The sequence below is a fragment of the Mustela lutreola genome, chromosome 1, assembly GCF_030435805.1.
Source record: "Mustela lutreola isolate mMusLut2 chromosome 1, mMusLut2.pri, whole genome shotgun sequence".
NCBI classification, from domain to species: Eukaryota; Metazoa; Chordata; class Mammalia; order Carnivora; family Mustelidae; genus Mustela; species Mustela lutreola.
The window spans coordinates 218,928,469-218,949,191 of record NC_081290.1 but is presented as its reverse complement, the minus strand read 5'-3'; the positions used below and the strand labels follow the sequence as shown (position 1 = coordinate 218,949,191).

General features: G+C 35.3%; 1 protein-coding gene across 4 annotated transcripts in view; it reads left to right on the top strand.

Moving 5' to 3' along the window:
* The window catches only part of TMEM135 (transmembrane protein 135), a 265,126-nt gene that overhangs the window by 166,601 nt on the left and 77,802 nt on the right, over window positions 1-20,723 (top strand). For all 4 annotated transcript variants that reach the window (XM_059187038.1, XM_059187058.1, XM_059187029.1 and 1 more), the window contains exon 6: window positions 9,834-9,880. In XM_059187038.1, coding sequence (XP_059043021.1) covers window positions 9,834-9,880 — 47 coding nt within the window. The remainder of the gene's footprint in view (window positions 1-9,833; window positions 9,881-20,723) is intronic.

Here is a 20,723-nt window from a genome sequence, read left to right as displayed (position 1 = left end):
AGGGTGTCATTGTCTTTGGACACACTCAAGAAGGAGTGGTTGGGGACAAGGAACATTTATCAAGTATGTTAAAGAAAAGCAGGAGAGCACTGTGGTAGGAAGTAGTTAAATGCACCATCTGTTTAGGTCTCTAGTAGGCTCTAAAATGACTTCAGGATATGTGTTTTAACCATTTTGAGGCTTAAATGTTATAAACAGCTTTCTTTTCCAGGACATGTTCACACTGGGCCATATTCACATTTTTAATATTTCTGGTTAATTTTAGGATTTTAAAGTATTCATATATTGTGATACTGTTTCTTTGTTAGAGCCTTGAGAGGGACAGTTTTCATATAATTCCACAGAGGGAGGAGAATAATGGTACAATTTTTTTCCTGAAAGTTTTGTAACCTTGATAGCAGGAAACCATGTATTGTAAATCTATCATTTTCTAAAAAAGCATTCCAGAAGAAACTATTTTTCAGCTGAATGAACTTTACTTTCATATTATTTGTTATACTTTGTGTGTACTCTTTGCCTAAAATGTTCTGTTGGCATTGGGCATTATAAGATTTCCTTCCATGATTACTTTTATTTAACCATTCATATTTTTGGGGTAATTAGATAATAATGAAATCAAGTCTATGTTTTCATATAAGTATATGCAGTTTCAAAAAATAAAAATGGGGGCACCTGGGTGGCTCAGTGGGTTAAAGCCTCTGCCTTTGGCTCAGGTCATGATCTCAGAGTTCTGGGATTGAGCCCGGCATTGGGCTCTCTGCTCAGCAGGGAGCCTGCTTCTTCCTCTCTCTCTACCTGCTTTTCTGCTTACTTGTGATCTCTCTGCCTGTCAAATAAATAAATAAAATCTTTAAAAAATGGTTTTTAACAGATCAACAATCCAAAAATAGGCAAAGGATATGAAAAAGAGTTAAACCAACTGACCAAAAAATGAACGAAGATGTTTATAAATCTCAGAGGCTCAGTTTCACTTAAAGAAAAATGAGGCTACAATATGAGCTCTCGCTTCTTCCGTCCGTCCAGATTGGCAAGGATAAATAGTTTAATAAAACACAAACTGGGTATGGGAAAATAGGTAGTGTAAGGAAGTAAGTGCTTTCATATATGGATGGTGGGAATGAATCAAAATAAAAAATACAGCTAGCCCTAAATACAGTGAGTTCACATCTAAGAATTTGCCTCAAAAGATCTAAGTGCATGTTTGCAAAATGTATTTTGGTATTCAATAATTTTTCGTTCTGTTCACTCTAAATATCTATTCATAGACTGTTTTAAAAAAAAGTCAGCATTTATGCATGGGTGTGTGTGTGTGTGTGTGTGTGTGTAAAATTAGAAAGGAAAGTATAAAACAATGCCTTTATTAGGTATGTTTCTATATACAAATGTATGCACAGATAGGATATCAGAGATCTGGAATAAGAGGGAAATTTCTTTTCACTGTATTATTGTTATTCAGTGTGCAGTTTTGTTTTTATTGTGTATGTGCATTACTTTGTAAAAATCAGTTTGAATAGTTTTTGACATGTGATTTACATGCTATAAAATTTGCCAGTTGAAAGTGTTAATCATGTGAGTTTTAGTATATTTATAGAGTTCTGTATCTATCCATATAGTCTAATTTTAGAAACTTTTCGTCACCCCTAGAAGAAACTTTGTACTGTTAGTAAACAGTTGCTGTCATACCTCACTTCCCTAGCTCTAGACATCCATTACTCTACTTTCTGTAAATAGATTTGTCTATCCCGGAATTCATATAAATGGTATCATACAATATGTGGTCATTTTTAACTAGCTTCTTTCTGTTAAATAATGTGTTCGAGGTTCATCCATGATGTAGCATGCCCTACATTGCTTTTTGAGTTAAAAAAAATGTTAAAATTGAAGTAAAAAAATAATTGCAAAATTCCTTATCCTTTTTAGGTATGTTGTGCAGTGGTTGTGAAATGGAAGAGAATTACAGAGAAATTACTTCTTGTGAATAGTTACTATTTCTCGAGCATCTTTGATGTAGTAGTATCTCTTTTAGGCTTTATGTGTGTTATCTCATTTAGGCTTTACAATAGATGTAATAGATGGTATTATATTGTTTCTACAAGTGAGTAGATTAAGTGGTATGATTATAAATTTTGTGTTACTTTTCACATAGAATTGTAAAGTATAAACATAGATGAATGCAGATGTCTGCTTTACTGTCAAAATTAGAATATTTTAGTGCTATATAACATTACCGCAGTGCACAGTGGAAATGACCATTCACTAGCCAGGCAGTTGTAATAGAATTTTTTGCAATTATGGAGTTATTCTGTATCTCTTCTATTATAGTATCCACAACTACATGTGGCTATATTATGTGAAATAGGACTAGTGTGAGTGAGGAACTGAATTTTATTTTATCTTACTATTTTTTAAAGGTTTTATGTATTTTTTTGACAGAGGGAGAGAGCACAGCAGGGGGAACAGTAGGCAGAGGAAGAGGGAGAAGGAGGCTTGCTAATAAGTAGGGAGCCCGATGCGCAGTAGCTCGGTGCAGGGCTGCATCCCAGGACCCTGGGATCATGACCTGAGCCGAAGGCAGACACTTAATGACTGAGCCATCCAGGCACCCCCTGAGGAACTGAATTTTAATGTTATTTAGTTGTAAATAATTTAAATTTAACTACACTCTGCTTCTGTTCTTGATGTATTAAGTTACTGGTTGGTCAGGGTAATCCTTACTCCTACATCTGTAACAACCAAAACTTGCACAACACACGAAACAATGGTTCAGGGTCCTGTACATTAGGTGCTGAAAGGCAGAGGTCTCTGAGAGCAGGGAAACAAATGAAGTGAGCCCTAGGAGTATGCTAGCTTACTGCGTGGGGAGTTTCTAGGGTTGAATCAAAGAGGAAGCATTCTGATAGTTAAGGACTTTCTGCGTTGAACAAACTTAATGGAGAGTGAGAGGAGACTATGCTGGATAGAGTTCACAGAACAGAAGTCTAGAGAGAAAAGTGCTTAGCTGCTTACTGATTAGGGCCTGTACCTGCGGGAAATGCCTCAAGCCAAGGAATGAACACCCTGAGAGGATTTAAGGTCCTTACTTGAGTGCTAGGCTTTCAGATAGCAGGTAGAAGAGTGGCTTGTTTCTACTAGCCAGACTGGAAAACCTGAAGATGCATGTGGCATTGGGTAAAGTACACAGAAGGGTCTTATCTCAGTAATGGGGAGTAATTGGCTCTAAATTGAGCACTAGTCTACTCCCTCCGAAAATATCTTAAGAGCACGTCCTTAAATGATCAGACTGTTTCCAAACAACTATGTCACAGAACAAAGCTCAAGAAGATTTATGAGAATACAAAAATAACCAGCACTCACCAAGGTAAAATTCAGAGAGTCTAATCTCCAATGAAAATTACTGGACATGCAGTAAGAAACAAAATTTGACCTGTAGTGAGACAATAAATATGTCAATATCAAACCTAAACTGACTGTTAGAGTTAATAGGCAAGGACATTAAAAAGAGTTACTGTAACTGAATTCCATAGTTTCAAAAAATTAGAGGCATGGAAAATAGGGGGGGAAAATCTAAAACTTGGAGAGATAATAATTACAATGCGGAAGATGGAAAATTTACTGAATGGCATTAATGACATATATTGCAGAAGAAAATACTAGTGAAGCCATAACAATAGAAACAACTCAAAACAGAGAAAGTAAAGAGATTTTTTTTTTAAACAAAGTAAGAGAATGTTAGTTGTGGGACAACTTCAGAGGACCTACTGTACATTAATTTGAGTTCCTAAAGAAGGAAAGGGGAACAGAAAAAAAAATTGATATAATTCTGGCTGAAAAATTTTCAGATTTGGTGAAAATTGTAAACCCACAGGCCCAAGAAATTTAATGAAGTTGTAGTAGAAGAAACATGAAGACTACTGCAAGGCACATCATAATCAAATTATAAGAGGATTTTAGAGTGACATTTGTTGAGCTAACTATTGAAATAAAATGATCCCTCAACCTAAAAATCTACACCCTGCAAAAATCTTTCAAAACAAAAGAAACTATCTTAGATCTACGTTTTTAAAGGAAAAAATGTTAAGATGTAGTCATTTTATAGTATAGGTTAAAGTATGATAGATGACAACAATAGCACAAATGGCAGAAGAGGAGGAATGGAAGTATCCTATCGTAAAGGTCTATATTTTATATTAAGTAGTATAATATCCCTTGAGTGGAGACTGTATCAATTTCAAGTTCCATATAGTAAATCCTAAAACAAACACTAAAATAAGCCAACAAAGGAGAGAAAAGAGAATCATAAAAAATAGTTAATCTGGAAAAGGCAGCAAAAGGACACAAATGAGAAATAAGAGAAAAATAAGTACCAAGATGATAGTTTTAATTTTGAACTTACCAGTAGTCATACTAAATATGAACACTCAATGCCAATGAAGAGATGGAGATTATCAGATTTAAAAATAGGCAAGAAACAACAGATGCCTACACACAATGAACTTGTAATATAGAAGCCCAATCTGTTAAAAGAATGGATAACGAATAGTATCAAAAGAAATGTAGTGTTACTATCAGATAAAATAGGTTTCAGAGCAAAGGATATTATCAGAGATAAAGAAGCTAATTTCATCATGATAAAATGGACATAATTCTAAATGTTTATTTTCCTAAAAAGAAGGCTTCAAAATACCCAAGGAAAACTACAAGGAGAATTACAGGGAGAGATTGTGGAGACAACTCCACAATTATGGCAGGTCATATTTTGATAACTTCTCTCAGTAATTGATTGAACAAGTGGACAAATAATTGGGGATTCAGAAGATTTGAACAGCACTGTCAAGCAACTTGACCTAATTGTTACTTATAGATACCTCTCCTAGCAACAGTAGAATGCACATTCTTTTAAAATGCACATGGCGGGGTGGTGCCTGGTGGGCTCAGTCTGAAGAGTATGCAACTTCTGGGTCTCAGCATTGTGACTTTGAGCCCCATGTTGAGTGTAGAGATGACTTAAAAAAAAACCACACCTGGATATTTACCAAGTATATGGAACATATTCTGATATGTTCTGGAACTCAAAATAAGTCCTGATAAATTTAGAAATAATCAGGTCATATTTTGAAATAAATATAGAAATAAAGTATTTTCTGACCATAATGGAATCAAATAAGTCAGTAACAACAGAAAAGTCACTTAAAATCCCCAAATGTTTGGAAACTAAATAACATACTTCTAAGTTGTGGATCACAGAAGAAAGCAAAAGCAAAGTTAGAAAGTACTTTGAATGAATAAAAATGGACAACCAACTTATCAAAATCATCAGGGTACAGATACAGCAGATCTTAGGAAGGTATTAATAGCATTATATACCTATATTAAAAGAGAAAAAATCGGGGCACCTGGGTGGCTCAGTGGGTTAAGCCGCTGCCTTCTGCTCAGGTCATGATCTCAGGGTCCTGGGATCAAGCCCCGGGTCGGGCTCTCTGCTCAGCAGGGAGCCTGCTTCCTTCTCTCTCTCTCTGCCTGTCTCTCTGCCTACTTGTGATCTCTCTCTGTCAAATAAATAAATAAAATCTTTAAAAAAAAAAAGAGAGAGAAAATCTAGATCAATGACCTAAATTTCGGTCTTTAAGAAAATAGGAGAACAGGGGCGCCTGGGTGGCTCAGTGGGTTAAGCCGCTGCCTTCGGCTCGGGTCATGATCTCAGGGTCCTGGGATCGAGTCCCGCATCGGGCTCTCTGCTCAGCAGGGGCCTGCTTCCTTCCCTTCCCCTCTCTCTGCCTGCCTCTCTACCTACTGTGATCTCTGTCTGTCAAATAAATAAATAAAATCTTAAAAAAAAAAAAAAAAAAGAAAATAGGAGAACAAAAGCAAATGAAATCCAAACAGAAAAGAAACTAATTAAGATCAAATTGAAATCAATGAAATAGAACACAAAAATGATAGAGAAAATTAATGAAACTTAAAGTTTGTTCTTTGGTAAAATCAGTGCAGTTAATATATCTACACTCAGACTGGTCAAGAAAATAAGATACAGACTACTAAATTGGGAATGAGAGCAGTGCCAGCACTACAAATTCCACAGATATGAAGATGGTAATAAGCTATTAACTTTTTGGGTGTGCTGGATGTTTGTTATCTTGATGATGATGGTAGCTATATAGTATGTACCTATGTCAAGACTTAAAAAATTATATATTTTAAGTATGTTAGTTTTACATTAGTAAAACTCTTAAAAAATTGAACTAGCCACATGTGAATAGTAGCTATAGAGCCGGACTGTGGAGCAGTGCCTTTGAGCTCCTGGAGGATCAAAACTGTATTTAAATATTGTCTGTATAGAGCAACTATAGAGGAACTCATTTCACCAATATTTGTTTAGTGAAGGAAATGCAAGATACAACTAATAAGCCTGGGTGTATCACCTGCCTTCTCAGCATATTAGTTTCCTGATATGAAGAAATAGAGGTTCATCTAAGTTCTTTTTAGCTTTAAAATTCTGTAATTTGAAGCACAGACAAAATCTTCTTATTTAATTACAAATTTGCATTTATTTGGAAAACCATTTTTTGAAAGTCAAGCTATTTAGTAAATTAACACAATCAATTAAAAATTTGAAATATTACATCACCCACATTTCAGTTTTTCTTTAGTCTCTTTAATTAAGACAGTACTAAACACCTTTCATAATAAAAAATCAGACCTTTCCAGTGGTTCTGTTGATACAGTCCCCTCGCTCATCTCTCATTTCCTCAGTGTCTGTATCAAGTCTCTGCATCCTTGGCCACTTTATATAAAACAACAACCCCTATTCTCCTGCATTTATTTCCTTATCCTGCTTTGTTTTTCTCCAGAACTCCTATCACTAGCTTTTCCTTTAATATCTTCTACCTAACTAAAAGATAGCTCTCATTAGGGCAAGGATTTTGTCCATTTTGTGTACTGTTGTAAGTTCTAGAACTATGCCCAGCACCCAGTAGGCATTCAGTATGTATCTAGTAAATGAATTGATCAATTGTACATCAGTATTCTTTAGATTCTCCTCCCCTTCCCTGCTTGCACAGATTTTCATCTCTTGGCTCTATACTGTATAAAAAAACGAACTCCAAATATTGGTGATTTGAGAGATTTTGAAAGGTCTGCTTGTTTGTTAGAAACTTCCCAGACTCAGGTGTCTAGGTGACGTTTTTTGTATCCAGATCACTTCTATAAGTAACAAAACAAGATTGAAACAGTTTGCTGAATGCCTGTCATTGTCTCATTGAATCTTCCCAACAGTTCAAAGTGAGATAAAATTCTCACTTTACAGACAAAGGATCCAAGGCTTAGGGAAGTTAAATAAGGCTTTGAAAGTCACTTAACAGCTAGATTCAAACTCAGATCTGTCATACTCCAAAGATTGAGATCTTAAACATTGTACTCTTTCCCAGTTTCAGATGTATTATTTGCAGAGATAAATGTTAGTTTAACATGAGCATCAATAGATTTAGCATATGAGGATAGAGCATAGCAACATTTTGAGGGAAAGAGACTAAGGAAGTTTTCCTTGGAGAAGTTAGAGGGTGTGGGAAGTATTTGTGGGACACTTCTGGAGAGGTTTGTGAGTAGGTCTGCAAAGGGAAAAATGACTAGGTCAGGGAAGGAATGAAACATTGAATATTAGGAAGGGTAGCTTTGTCCAAAGAGTAAAGAATGCTAGATACAAGTTGAGGTTCATAGTCTGGGTCATTGGCTCGCAAATCATAACCAGTAAACAAACTCACTTGGACTTTAATTTTTAATTGGTTAATCAGTAACTGAAAGTTATTCCATATGCTTTAAGTTATGTTGTCAAAAGCAGTGATATGAACCTTATACATTATTGATAGGGTATTTTTAAAGTTAATGTAAAGGAGAGAGGGAAAGAAGGAGTGAGGAGAACAGAAGATTATGTGTCTGTGTTTATTAGAAAGAGAGATTTTATATACTTTACATATAGAAAAAGATTTTATGTATTTTATATGTAATAAATAATAAAATATTTGTTTTGTAGTAATTGATACTTATTTTCCTTTGGTTTGTAGATTTTTAAGCCATTCAGCTTATGTTTGTAGTGCTTATCGTAAGTCAAGGTGGAAAACCTTTCAAGCTTAATTTGTAATAGCAAAACTATTAGACTTTCCTTAAGTTGACTAGAAATTATTTGTGTTGGAAGTAGCAAAACACTGTTTTACACTGTATTCATTTTTGGTATACTTTGTGGTCAGCTTTTAACAGTTAAAGATTGTTCATTTGTCATTTGTCTATGATGTGGGGCCATTGACAGTCATGTTGAGCCTACACTGTTGTTAACATAAAAACACATTTTACAACTTGCTTTTCAGTGATTTACAACAACTTATGGAGATCCATTTTATTGGCACAACTAAGCTTTGGTCAGGACGTGGATTCTTGATTCTTTCCATATACACTTTTTTTTTTCATTAAAGAGAGAAAGAGTAGGGAGAAAGGGGCAGAGGGAGAGGGAGATCTTAAGTGGGCTCCATACCCAATGTGGAGCTGGGCGCAGAGCTTGATCTTACAACCCTGAGATCATGACTTGGGCCAAAATCAAGTCAGATGTTTAACTGACTGAGCCACCCAGGCGCCCCTCCATGTATACCTTATTTGGTTGTGTTTAGTGTTAACATATTTGAGGAGAGCTTTTAAACTTAGGTTTACTGTGTTCAGATGCCTGTTTTTAGAGGTTTTTTTTTTTTTTTTTTTTTTTAAAGATTTCATTTATTTATTTGACAGAGATCACAAGTAGGCAGAGAGGCAGGCAGAGAGAGAGAGAGAGAGGAGGAAGGAGGTTTCCCGCAAGCAGAGGACCTGATACAGGGCTTGATCCCAGGACCCTGGGATCATGTCCGGAGCCAAAGGCAGAGGCTTCAACCCACTGAACCACCAAGTGCCCCTAGAGGAATTTTTAATAGCTAGTCCATATCCCAGAAAGGATGATTAATTATATTTTCAGGAGTTTTTCTCATTGATTAGAACTGGTTGACAACTGAACTGTATTTTACATTTAAAAAAATCTGGTTATCTGGATATAACAGTTAATATGTTTATGATTTATTTGCTGACTTCATTATAGAAGAGCTATTTTCTTTGTTCTTAAGTGACTTGCTTTTTCTTGTCATTTTGAGAGATGATTTTTTTAAAAATGGTGGTTCCTTTTTGAACCATGTTACCCTTCTACCCAGTATATATACATACATATATATCATAATATATATTCATATTGTATAATATATAATGTATATAATTATTTATATGTGTGTGTACAGGCTCTTTATTGCCTTAATATGGTTTATTTGAAAGGTAGAGAATGTGATACATGTATGATTATTTTTACACATCTTTAAATTGTTTCAGCTACAAGATTTAAGTGGGTATATTGCTTTTATAAGACACAAATGATGCAACATGGATGGAGCTAGAGAGTATAATGCTGAGCGAAATAAGTCAGTCAGAAAAGACAAACACCCTGTAATTTCACTCACGTGTGGGATTTAAGAAACAAAACAAGTAAAAGGAACAAAAAAGAGAGGAGAGACAAACCAAGAAATAGACTCTTCTTAATTGTAGAGAATAAACTGCTGGTTAGCAGAGGGAAGGTGGGTGGGGGGTGCAGATTAAAGAGCACAGGTGTATTGATGAGTGCTGGGGGATGTATGGAATTGGGGAATCATTATCTTTTGCCCTTGAAACTAGTATAACATTGTATGGTAACTCTACTGAGATGAAAATTGGAACAGAAAGACACCCAAATGATATCAGTGTTCTTTTGCAAGTAATATATTTTCTCCTTGTTGTAGGTCCTTTTGTTCTGCATCACAGCTGCCATGTACATGTTCTTTTTCAGGTATGTCCTGTTATACCTATTTATTTTCATTTAGTGTTCCTTTGTGGTTTTTAAAAAATCATCCATGTAGTTAAAGTTATTCCCTAGATAATTATTTCTCACAAGTGACATAAGATTTTGTTTTTCTTCTTATGTTTTCTCCTTAGAGTGTTTAGAGATAAACCGTTGCTTCCTAGTAGAATAGAAGAGAAGGAAAGAAGATTTATTTTCCCCTTTTCCATATTATTAATAGGTTTGTCTGGGAAAGCTGAATATATAAATGGTCTGAAAACCTGACAAGTGAATTTTTGTTTTTTTGTGGACCTGAGTTCAGGTGTTTTTCACTCTCCTTATAAAACAGTCAACATTTTAAATTAAGAAAATAATGTTGGAAGGATTTAATCTAAATCTTCTACAGAGGTAATCTAGCACATCAGTCATCATCTTTAAAATATTAAATGAGTCCATCATTTAATTTGGACCTGTTTCAGGTCAATTTCCCATTGACCTGAAACAGTGAGGCCCATGGAGGAGTCGTAGGATGGCTCAAGATTTCAAGGCCAATGAAAAGGATACCATCGTTCTATAACCATAGCAGTGCAGAAAGGGGATTTTGGATTGGGAAGAGTCCACGCCTTCATAACCTTTGTGATACCAGTAATTCCCATTTATTTCACTCTTATTACACTAATTTGAATAGACTTTTTCTTGATTTTTTTTTTTTCTGGAATAGGCAGGGTTCAGGAATAGCAGGAAGGACCAAACTTTTAAAATTAAAATTTGTACTGGATTGACAAAAGCAGTTACAGATTTTAATAAGATGCATTTGGTACATATCTTCATTTTTTTTTTCTTTTTTACCTGAATCAGACAATTCAACCATACCAGAATTTTAAAACAACTGATTCCTGCCAGAACATCCTAATAAATATTTGATAAACACCATGATAGGATTTTAACTTACTATGACTTTATCAAAAAATTTATATGTACATTTAAAGTGATGCTGCTGCTGTTATTCTTGTAAAGGGACAGCCAGGCCATAAAAGGGAAAAATCAGACTTCAAGGTAGGGAGAGCTTGATTTGCAAAAGATTGGTGGTGGGTGCATAATATTTTTTGTCAATTATTAGTGACTGAAAAATCACTGCAGCTCACTGACAGTCTTTATGAAATTGTTTGAGCTACCGTATAGTCTGTTTCTTATATTTTAACAATATAGGGGTGAGGTAGGGGACTTAGGGACAGTGATAGCATTGTTTCATCGGTTTCCAAGAATTGTGTATTGTATTCACATACATTATTAGAAAAATATTGTACAAAGTTCACATGGTTTGATCTTTATGTCTGTCTAGTCTGAAGGTAAAGCATATCTACTGGGGAAAATATTAAAAAGGGAAAAATTTAGAAACCTGTCTCTGTTGACAAGCACAGGAGGAAAATACAATATCAAGTAAATTTTCTTTTAGTGAATATTCCTAAAAGAAGATAGTTAAATGCAGCAATCCTTCCAATATGACACGTAAAGACAGTGTATTTGATCAACAGTTAGCATTTCTTAGTCATCAGTTTTTGAGGTTTTAAAAAGCAAATTGTTTGTTGAATATAGTGATAATGCCCAAGTTTTAGCTTGGTCCTCAGAAATCATACTTTGAAAACTGCTGCCATCAACGTAGTATTTTTGGTGTAGGAAGAAAATCAGCCCTATAAATATGTATTTTGGTGTAGAGCTATGAAACCTTTTCCTGTTTCAGTCACAAAGTCTAGGTTAAAAACAACAATTTAAAATACTTTCCAGAAGGCTCAATACAAGGTTTTAGTGCCAAAACAAACATTTTCAGTTTTCTGAGGAAAGGGGTTGTTTTCTCCTAAAAGAAGCACTATCACCAAATTCCTAGTGTTCTTGGCAGAAATTAGTTTGAATAACTCAACAAAAGAGGTTTGGCAAATGGTAAAATAAAACCATTTATAAAGTACTACAATCAAACAAAACAGTGTTACATGTTTGAACTCCGGCGTGTGTTTGGAATGAACAAACAATATTGTACATAGCAGTTAGCAAGTCTAATTGCATTAAAATATTTTATCCTTAAAACTTGGTTTTATATACAAATACTTGAGGTCACATTTTTTCCATTTATTAACAATTTTAATTCTAATTGCTTAAAATTAGATAAATAAATATCAAATGATATTGTCACTAGGTTTCCATTTATGGTAATTTCCTTTGAGAGGAGAGGATAAGGGAAACATTTGATGTTAGAAATTAATCAACTTGTGTTTTTATCCTAACCTACAATTGGGAAAAAGAGAAATGAGACCCCCTTTCAAATAGAAAATGTGTCAATTTTATTTATTTTAGAAAAGGAACTTGAAGTAGTAAGTCCATAGCATTATTTTCTAGAAGTGACATATAGGATGTGATGATTATAGTATGAATTTACTTTAAAAGTAAGGCAGTATTCTTAGTATTAAAAGAATGACTATCAAAATGTATAATAAAAACTCTTACTTTTGAGTCGTTCTTTTGTTATTTTTTTAATAGGTACAGTTTTCTTACTATGTGCGTTTTCTCATACATAGTCATCTTGATTTTCAATCTGGACACCAGAAATAAGGCTTACATTCAGATAGAATTGTGGGAAAACTTCAGAGGCTTGGGTTGAGGAAGGGTAATACGTGAGGAGAGTTATAGGTCTTAGCAAGCTGGCCATCCATCCATCCATCCATCCAGGTTTCTTTCGATACAAGCATGTGCTGTGGATTCGGTTAGGAACTGGGGTACAATGGTTTGAAGATACTTTGAAAGAAGTCTTTCAATACAACCCCCCAGTGGGCATTCTTCGTAATGATTGTGCTTCCATTGTTCAATCATGTTGTTATTTTGTATGTTGTCAAAACTTTGTCTTAGAACATGTCTGTAACTATGACGGAAAAGTCATGGTTGACAATTTGGTAGAATATTTTATCTCGTGCATACTTTTAAAGTACCCCCCCCCCCCTTTTTAAACTTCCAAATGTGTACTTACGGGTAAAGCAGCCTGTATTTTTAAGTCAAGGATTTATTATAGTTGTTGATGCAGGCTTGACTAGGATCTTTCTAACAGTCATATGGAGAGAAGAAATTAGTTTCTTTTGAACCTTTAGCTTTTTTGTTTTAACTGAACAGCAAAGGAGAGAATCAACAACAACACAAACAGCATGCCAAAACTACTACACATAATCCTGCTCACAAAAAACAATGAAACATGCTACACTTTAAACTATTTATTTATTGGTTTTATTTTCAACATTAGGTATCTGTGAATGGAGAACACATAGTTTAGGAAAATGAAATAATTCAGCTTCACTTTTTATTAATAACTTAATTTCAAATAGACAGTATCATAAAGCATATCATGACAACTTTGATCCCATTCTGTTGAATACCTAGCTAGAAATTCTTTCCACCTGCCTTTGCAAAGGCAGCAACAAATCCAACAGTTTGTTTAAACACGTAGATCGAAAGGCTCAGGCTTGTTGTCATAGCAAATAATCTATGGACTGTAGGACTGATTCACAAGGAGACATATCTTAATCTGCTGTAAACATTGAAAAACATGGCATTTTTATTTAGAATCCAGTGCAAATTAAAGTTGATTGTTGTTGTGTTTAAAACATTATTTAGAACACTGTTAATGCCTGCCATTGATGAGTCCTAGTCGACTCTCTGTGAAGGTAGGAATGATAAACCGTTTCATTAGTTTCAAGATAATGGATATATTTTGTTTTCAAGAAAATGAAATGACACTATTTATAGGCTGTTTGCATTTTTTCGTGTGAAAGACATTTGTGATAGTTGAATTTCTTTTTCTTTTTATATTTTTTAAATATTTTATTTATTTATTTGACACAGAGAGAGAGATCACAAGCAGGCAGAGAGAGAGAGAGAGAGAGAGAGAGAGGGAAGCAGGCTCCCCGCTAAGCAGAGAGCCCGATGTGGGGCTTGATCCCAGCCCGAGATCATGACCCGAGCCAAAGGCAGAGGCTTAACCCACTGAGCCACCCAGGCGCCCCGTCCTTGAATTTCTTAATGTAAATGTAACCTAGTATCTTTGAAATAACTTTAACAGAGAGTAAAGAACTTTCGATCTGGGTCTTTTGACCATTATTGATTTTTTAACAAAAGCCCTTAGGTTGTATTTTTTAAAGTATTGCCTATAATTACACAAAGATCCAGTCTAGAAAATTAGATATGGCATTTGAATTTTAAAAGTTTTACTTCAGGATTAGGAGAATTTTCCCTGAATAATGAAATTTGTATTTTGAAGAGATTTCTTCCAGCAAAGCAGAGAGTGAATTGGGGGTTTGGAGGGGATATAATGGCAGGTAATGGGAGGATACTGTTGCAGTTATCCTGGAAGGAAATGGTGGGGATGTGACTGAAGGTTATTATGATAATGACATAGTGAAGCGTGGATCTATCTGAGATATGAGGACTTTTTTTTTTTTAAAAGATTTTATTTATTTGATGGAGAGACACAGCAAGAGAGGAAATATGAGCGGGGGCCGGGGAGTGGGAGAGGGGAGTGGAAGCAGGGAGCCTGATGTGGGGCTGGATCCCAGGACCCTGAGATCATGACCTGAGCCAAAGGCAAGATGCTTAATGATTGAGCCACTCAGGCCCCCGATGTATGAGGATTGATGCTTGGATGAAGAAGAGAGAAACACTGAAAATTAACAAATTAGAAAATTAGAAAATGTGTGGAAATTGAGTACAGGTTTTGCAAATACTGAGATTGAAGTACATTTAAGATATCCACATTAAGAGATATAAATATCACGTGGTTATTTGAGTAGGTGATAGAGGCTATGCTTGATTGTCACACCAGTCTACGGCCATACCACCCTGAACGCGCCCAATCTCGTCTGATTGTCACACCAATTGGTTGAGTACAGACAAATTATGTACAACTTCTGTATGCTCAGTTTTTTCTTTCCTAAAAAGTATAAATTATTATATGGACCTCAGAGGTTGTGTGATTAAATTAGACACAGCGTCTTTCAAACTTTTTGAATATGACCCTAAATAAACTACATTTTATATTGTGAATACACACATACATAAATTTTCCAGAATAATACTTAAACTTATCACATGGAATACAATTTGGGGATTTTTTTATTCTGATTTATCTATTTAAAAAGCTGCTATGAACCACTAATGAGTAACAACAGCAGTGTGAAAAAAAACACTGAGCTAACACAGATGATTACCTAGCTCAGTGATTATTACTTTAGCAGAAGTGGAGTTATGAGTAACGATTATTATCTGTAAACTAGGAAAGCAAGTTAATTAAAATGAAAAACTTTGAGAATGAGGGCATTATCTTTAGTGTTAATGCTGTAAGTATATTCATTAAGGTAAGGGCTAAAAATGTTCATTTGGTCTAACAACCTGGAGGTTAGTGGTAACCAGCTAGAGAAATTCTTGTTGTTGAATTGGTTACTAGATTGAGAAATGTGACACGATGTTCATTTTAAATATAAACAATTAAATCTGTCAGTTATTTTTTTATAAAGTTGGGAAATTTTTATTTAATAAATGCAAAAAAATGTGAGCTGAGGAAGCAGAATGAGTATAATCTCAAGAAGTTTGAGAGGAGAAAGGGCAAGTTGTTACAGGAGTAGGTTTTCCTTTGGATTCCTTCTTAGTTTATTATTTTTTTAGGCAAGAAAGACTAGACTATGGGAAGGTTTGAGTCAGAGAAGGTTATACAAGCCGGAGAACTAACAAGTTGGGGAATTAGGAAAGAGAAATGGTCTAAAATGTAGTCCAAAATGTCAACATAGATAGCTGGATTGTTAAATACGTATTTGTCTGAGCGAGAGCATTTTAGATGATTAGGAAAGAATTGAAGTTCTGTTTGAAAGCCTTGAACATACAGTTAAAGTGGAAGAGGATTGATACATTAATAGAAGAGGTAGTTAAAAAAAAAATCTTAGGCTTCTGGCTTCCTAAATTCATTGTCATTCTTAAAAGGTTAATTAACTTTTTAATAAAAATTGGTATGGGCTTGGGAAACCAACATTCCTCAGAAGATATATGTAGCTGAATGTACTTTCATAATTGGCAGCTAAGCTAGTGAATTTATCAAGAATGCACAATCTGTCCTATGCAAAGATAAAGGTAGAGATCATTAGGATTGTTGCTTTCCTCAAAGCAAGCTGAATAGGTGAGGAAACAGGTTTAAAATTTTGTAAATCACCTTCTCCAGCAATGCAGAGCTTATTGTCAAGTCAAATGACTGTAATCTTTCTTTTTGGGGGGAGGGTAGAAAATTAGTCTGCCCATGTGGTGAATGTACTCCCTCTGCTGATGGAAGTTGTAGCAAATCCCTTTTCACTTTTGCCTGTCAGCCTTTGATACACTGTGCCTCGAATAAAGAAATTGCTCAGACATTTTATATTTAATGTAAATGTTTATTGTTTTTAGTAGAAAGTGAAGAGAAATGTTTGGAGAAGTGGTATCAACTCAAAATGCAACTTCTTATGGACGTAAGGTGCACAATCACAGTAGAAGTGGTCAGTTGTCTTTGCAGTTTTATTTTCAAGACTAAAAATGGCATTTTTGGGTGTTTTCCTAAATGTAAATGTTTTGTTTACTTTTACTGATGTTGAAGTTCAGGAAGTGATGACATCCACATGTTACCAAGTCAGTGATGAGTTTACACCATTAACATGCCAGTTGGTTTATTCTAGTTCTAAGGGTCCCCAGGATATTGGGGTCTCTGTGAATGAAGATGGCAGTTTTGCAGTTAAAATAAAGAATAAACCTTACTTATGTTTATCCCCCCCCCCTTTTTTTTTACTAAGAACGTGAAGTACACTTCTGACCTAAAACAATTTTAACTTCTATTAGCACTGTTCACGGAATCAAGTTGGCAGCATTTAGTTGTATTGCATTTATTTTTTATTGAACCTGTAAGATACAATGTAGCTAGAATTTAATTGTAGTAATAGCTATGTCATGAACAAGAAGTCATTTGTTACAAGTTCTACAGTTGTATTTATTTTATTGAAAGGAGAATAATTCTTTTTTTTTTTTTTAAGATTTTTATTTATTTGTCAGAGAGAGAGAGAGAGAGCGCAAGCACAGGCAGAGAGAGTGGCAGGCAGAGTCAGAGGGAGAAGCAGGCTCCCTGCGGAGCAAGGAGCCCGATGTGGGACTCCCATCTCAGGACGCCGGTATCATGACCTGAGCTGAAGGCAGCTGCTTAACCAACTGAGCCACCCAGACGTCCTGAAAGAAGAATAATTCTTATAAGTAATTCTTCTTAAGCAGTTAGGAGAAATGAAAATGTTTTTGTTTTGAAAACAACAGTTCACAGAAGATTTTAACAAAGCATTTTTCAACAAAGCATTTCATTTTTGAGCAACAAGAAATTGCTCCTGGGTATAAGGATCTGTTACTGTAACAGAAGTCTCATCAAATTAAATATAAGAGAAATGATATAATAAATCTCTAACATTAGTGGTGAATTCTTGAAATAATGTAGATAAATTTTTTTTTCCTGATGATGTCAGTAATAGTTTATTAGCATTGGTGATTATTGCTGGAGGCATTTGGGTAAGAGAGTATCCCATAAATGTTTGAATAAATGATACTGAGTTTAAAGTATCTAATGATTAGGAGTAAAATTTTTAGCTTTTCAGAATTTTCATGTACTTAATGAAACACGTAGATGTGATTTTGGAAGTTCTGTGGTGTAATAGAAATTGTATAGTCTTCAGTGCCTCATGTTCAAACAAACCTCTCTTTAGGTTTTGGCTCTACCACTTACTAATTCTGTGGCTTCGGTAAATTATTTCTCTGGTTGGTTTTTAAATTTTTCATCCATAAAAGTATCCCTGTGGCAATGAGAATTTAGAACAGATACCCCTCAGGAAAATATGTTTTTAAAAGATATTTATGTTTCCAAACCAATACTTTAAAGTTAACATATAAATGAAACTATAGGTATTTGGAGTATAGTGCCAGTGGTACTATAGAAACAAATGATATTTATGAGAATATATTTTTATTTCTAATATGTTAGAGCTAAAGCAGAAGGCTTGGAATTTATCCAGTTCTTGAGCTACTCCACAGCGTCCCCTGTTGGAGAAAGAGCTCAGAGTATAGGAGACTGGATTGTGAGGGGATGGAGGAACAGAATTAGACTCTGAGGAAGAGAGTGGTTAAAAACAAAATGAAACAGGGGCGCCTGGGTGGTTCAGTTGGTTAAGTGTCCGACTCTTTGTTTTGGTTCAGGTCGTGATCTCAGGGTCATGATATGGAGCCCCGTCTTGGGCCTGTGGTCTGTGAGGAGCTGGTTTAAGACTGTCTCCCAAAAGAAACAAAATCAGGCTAATCTGCAAGAGACTGGGATTATGGTTTAACCTCGGGCTTTCTGTTCATGTGTCTTCCTTTTTCTTTCTTCTTCCTGTTCCCTATTTTGATGCCACCTGACTGGAGGGGTGTTGGGGCAGCACAGTTAAGTGGGGCTGGAGAAGAAGGGGTTTTGGAAGTATAGGGTGGATGGGCACTGTGGGGGTTGGGAGTAGGTGGGTAGAGAGGAGAGTGAGGAGGAAGGAAGTGTATTGGCCCCAAATTCCCAGAGCAGCAAGATTTGGCTGTGTCTTTCTGTTGCCAGCCTTTCTCTCAACAACTTGCTAATCCATCCATTCAAAATTGGCTTAAAAAAAAATTTAAAGAGGTTAAATGGTTAAAATGGGTAAAGAATGGAACCAAACAAGGTTATGGGCATTAAGGAGTACACTTGTGATGAACACCTGGTGGTGTATGGAATTGTTGAATCACTGTATGTACACCTAAAAGTAATGTAACACTGTATGTTAACTAACTGGAATTAAAAAAAAACTTAAAAAAAAAAAAAAAAGAATGGAACCAAACAGGGCATCCTTTTCCCTCCAAGTTCCAAATGTCTTTAGGCATCATACTGCATCATATTCTATCATAACTTGTTGAAATAAACCACAGGTGACTCCTGAAAGCATCCGTAGCACTTTTTTGGTCATTTTCAAACAGCTGCCGTGCACTTGACCCCGTTTTCTCGCAGTTGACTGTTTCATCTCTTTCCTGTAGAGGTGAGAATGATAGAGAAGAGGAGGAATAAGAAAGAGGAAACAATTGCTAGAAGCAGTGGAGTAAGAGGAGGCCTAAGTTATGTTGGCTAGAGTGGCCATTTGTATTGAAAGGATCTACATTCATTTTTGTGTATCTTCAGTGTAGCTAAAAGGCAGTATTTTCCCAGAATTTGATGGAATATCATCTTCTTGTATGAAAGGGGTTCAAGAAAGCTCCTGTGCTCCTTCTGCTATATGAAGTTCCAGTGAGAAGTTGGCTGTGCATGAGGAAATGGGCAATGTCAGACACCGAATTGGCTGGCATCTTGGTCTTGGACTTCCTAGCTTCTGGAGCTGTGAGAAATAGATTTCTGTCATTTATAAGCCATCCAGTGTCTGACATTTTGTTATGATAGCTTGAGCTAAGACAGCTGGGAAGGGCTTTTCAACTTTCTAATGTAACACATTCATATTTCAGGTGTCCATTAAAAAAACTGGCCTCTAGACCTCCTTGCTACCCCAAGGTATAGGCCAACTACTGTCTCCATGTAAGCTTCCCTTAAATAAAATAAAGTCTTTTAATAGGAGTCTTTTAAATGAAGTCTGAAATTACAAACTCCTTTGAAATAGATTTACTGTTCATTCTTAACCCAAGTACCACTATACTGTTTACAATAGAAAATCTATTGTATTAGCCAAAACCAGGGATTCCAGCTGTGCAGACTTACACACCTATACACCATAGTCATAATTATAACTTAGTCTATCCCATTCAGGCTTGAGATTTACATAAATATAATGGTTTTGAAAGTATGGGATTAAAATTATTTGAAATTGAATATAATATATAAGTGATAGCTACAGAAGCCTCAGGCTATTTAGCTGTGAAGAGGTGATAAAGAAGTACTTGCAGATACTTCTAAGAATTATCTTTTGGCTTTATTTGGTTGAGTTTTGATATGATGCCTAGAGAGATTTTTAAATTTGGGAATTAAGATGAATATAGAAGAATGATTAAACTTACTCTATAATGAGATAGGTCTCAAATGCCTTATGAATTAGAAAAATAGCCAGAATTTTGTAAAACACATTAGAAAGGGCAAATAGCATCAAATGAGGATTATATTGACTTTTTGTATATATTCTGCTCATTGTAGAAGAATGCCACCAAACAACATCTTCCAGAGAATAACTACCACCTTTTTGTATATCCTTACACCATTTGTTATGTCTTTGTCAGTCTTTCTCGCCTCTCCACCTACCTGCCTTCCCTCGGTCTTCCTCTTCCTCTTCCTTCCTTACTCCTTTTCCTCCCCCTCCTTTACTTGTTTCCCCTCTCCTTCCACATAGATATTTTTATATTCTCTTTCCAACTTCTCAGTTGCTGGATGATGAAATGCCTTTTCTTGGCATATCTGCTTTAGAAAAGACTAAGAACTTTCTGTGATTAGTCTAAGCAGCAAGCCTTCCCTTGAATTACACACACTTATACTCACATCCACTTGTCCAGGTGCACACAACAAATTATGAGAAGCAGTAGAAAGGATTCTGATAGCAGTCTTCAGTTCTTCACTAAAAGAAACTGGTGGTAACTCTTAATTAGCTGAACATGACTAAAATAATGATTCCAAGTATCTATTCTTTCAAAGTTCTGGGAATCCTCTTCTGTGTGCTATCTTCTTATTTAAGGAGAATTACTACTAATCCCAGATAGTTCTTAGACTTTCTTGATATAGATGTACAAATTTGAAGCAGTTAAC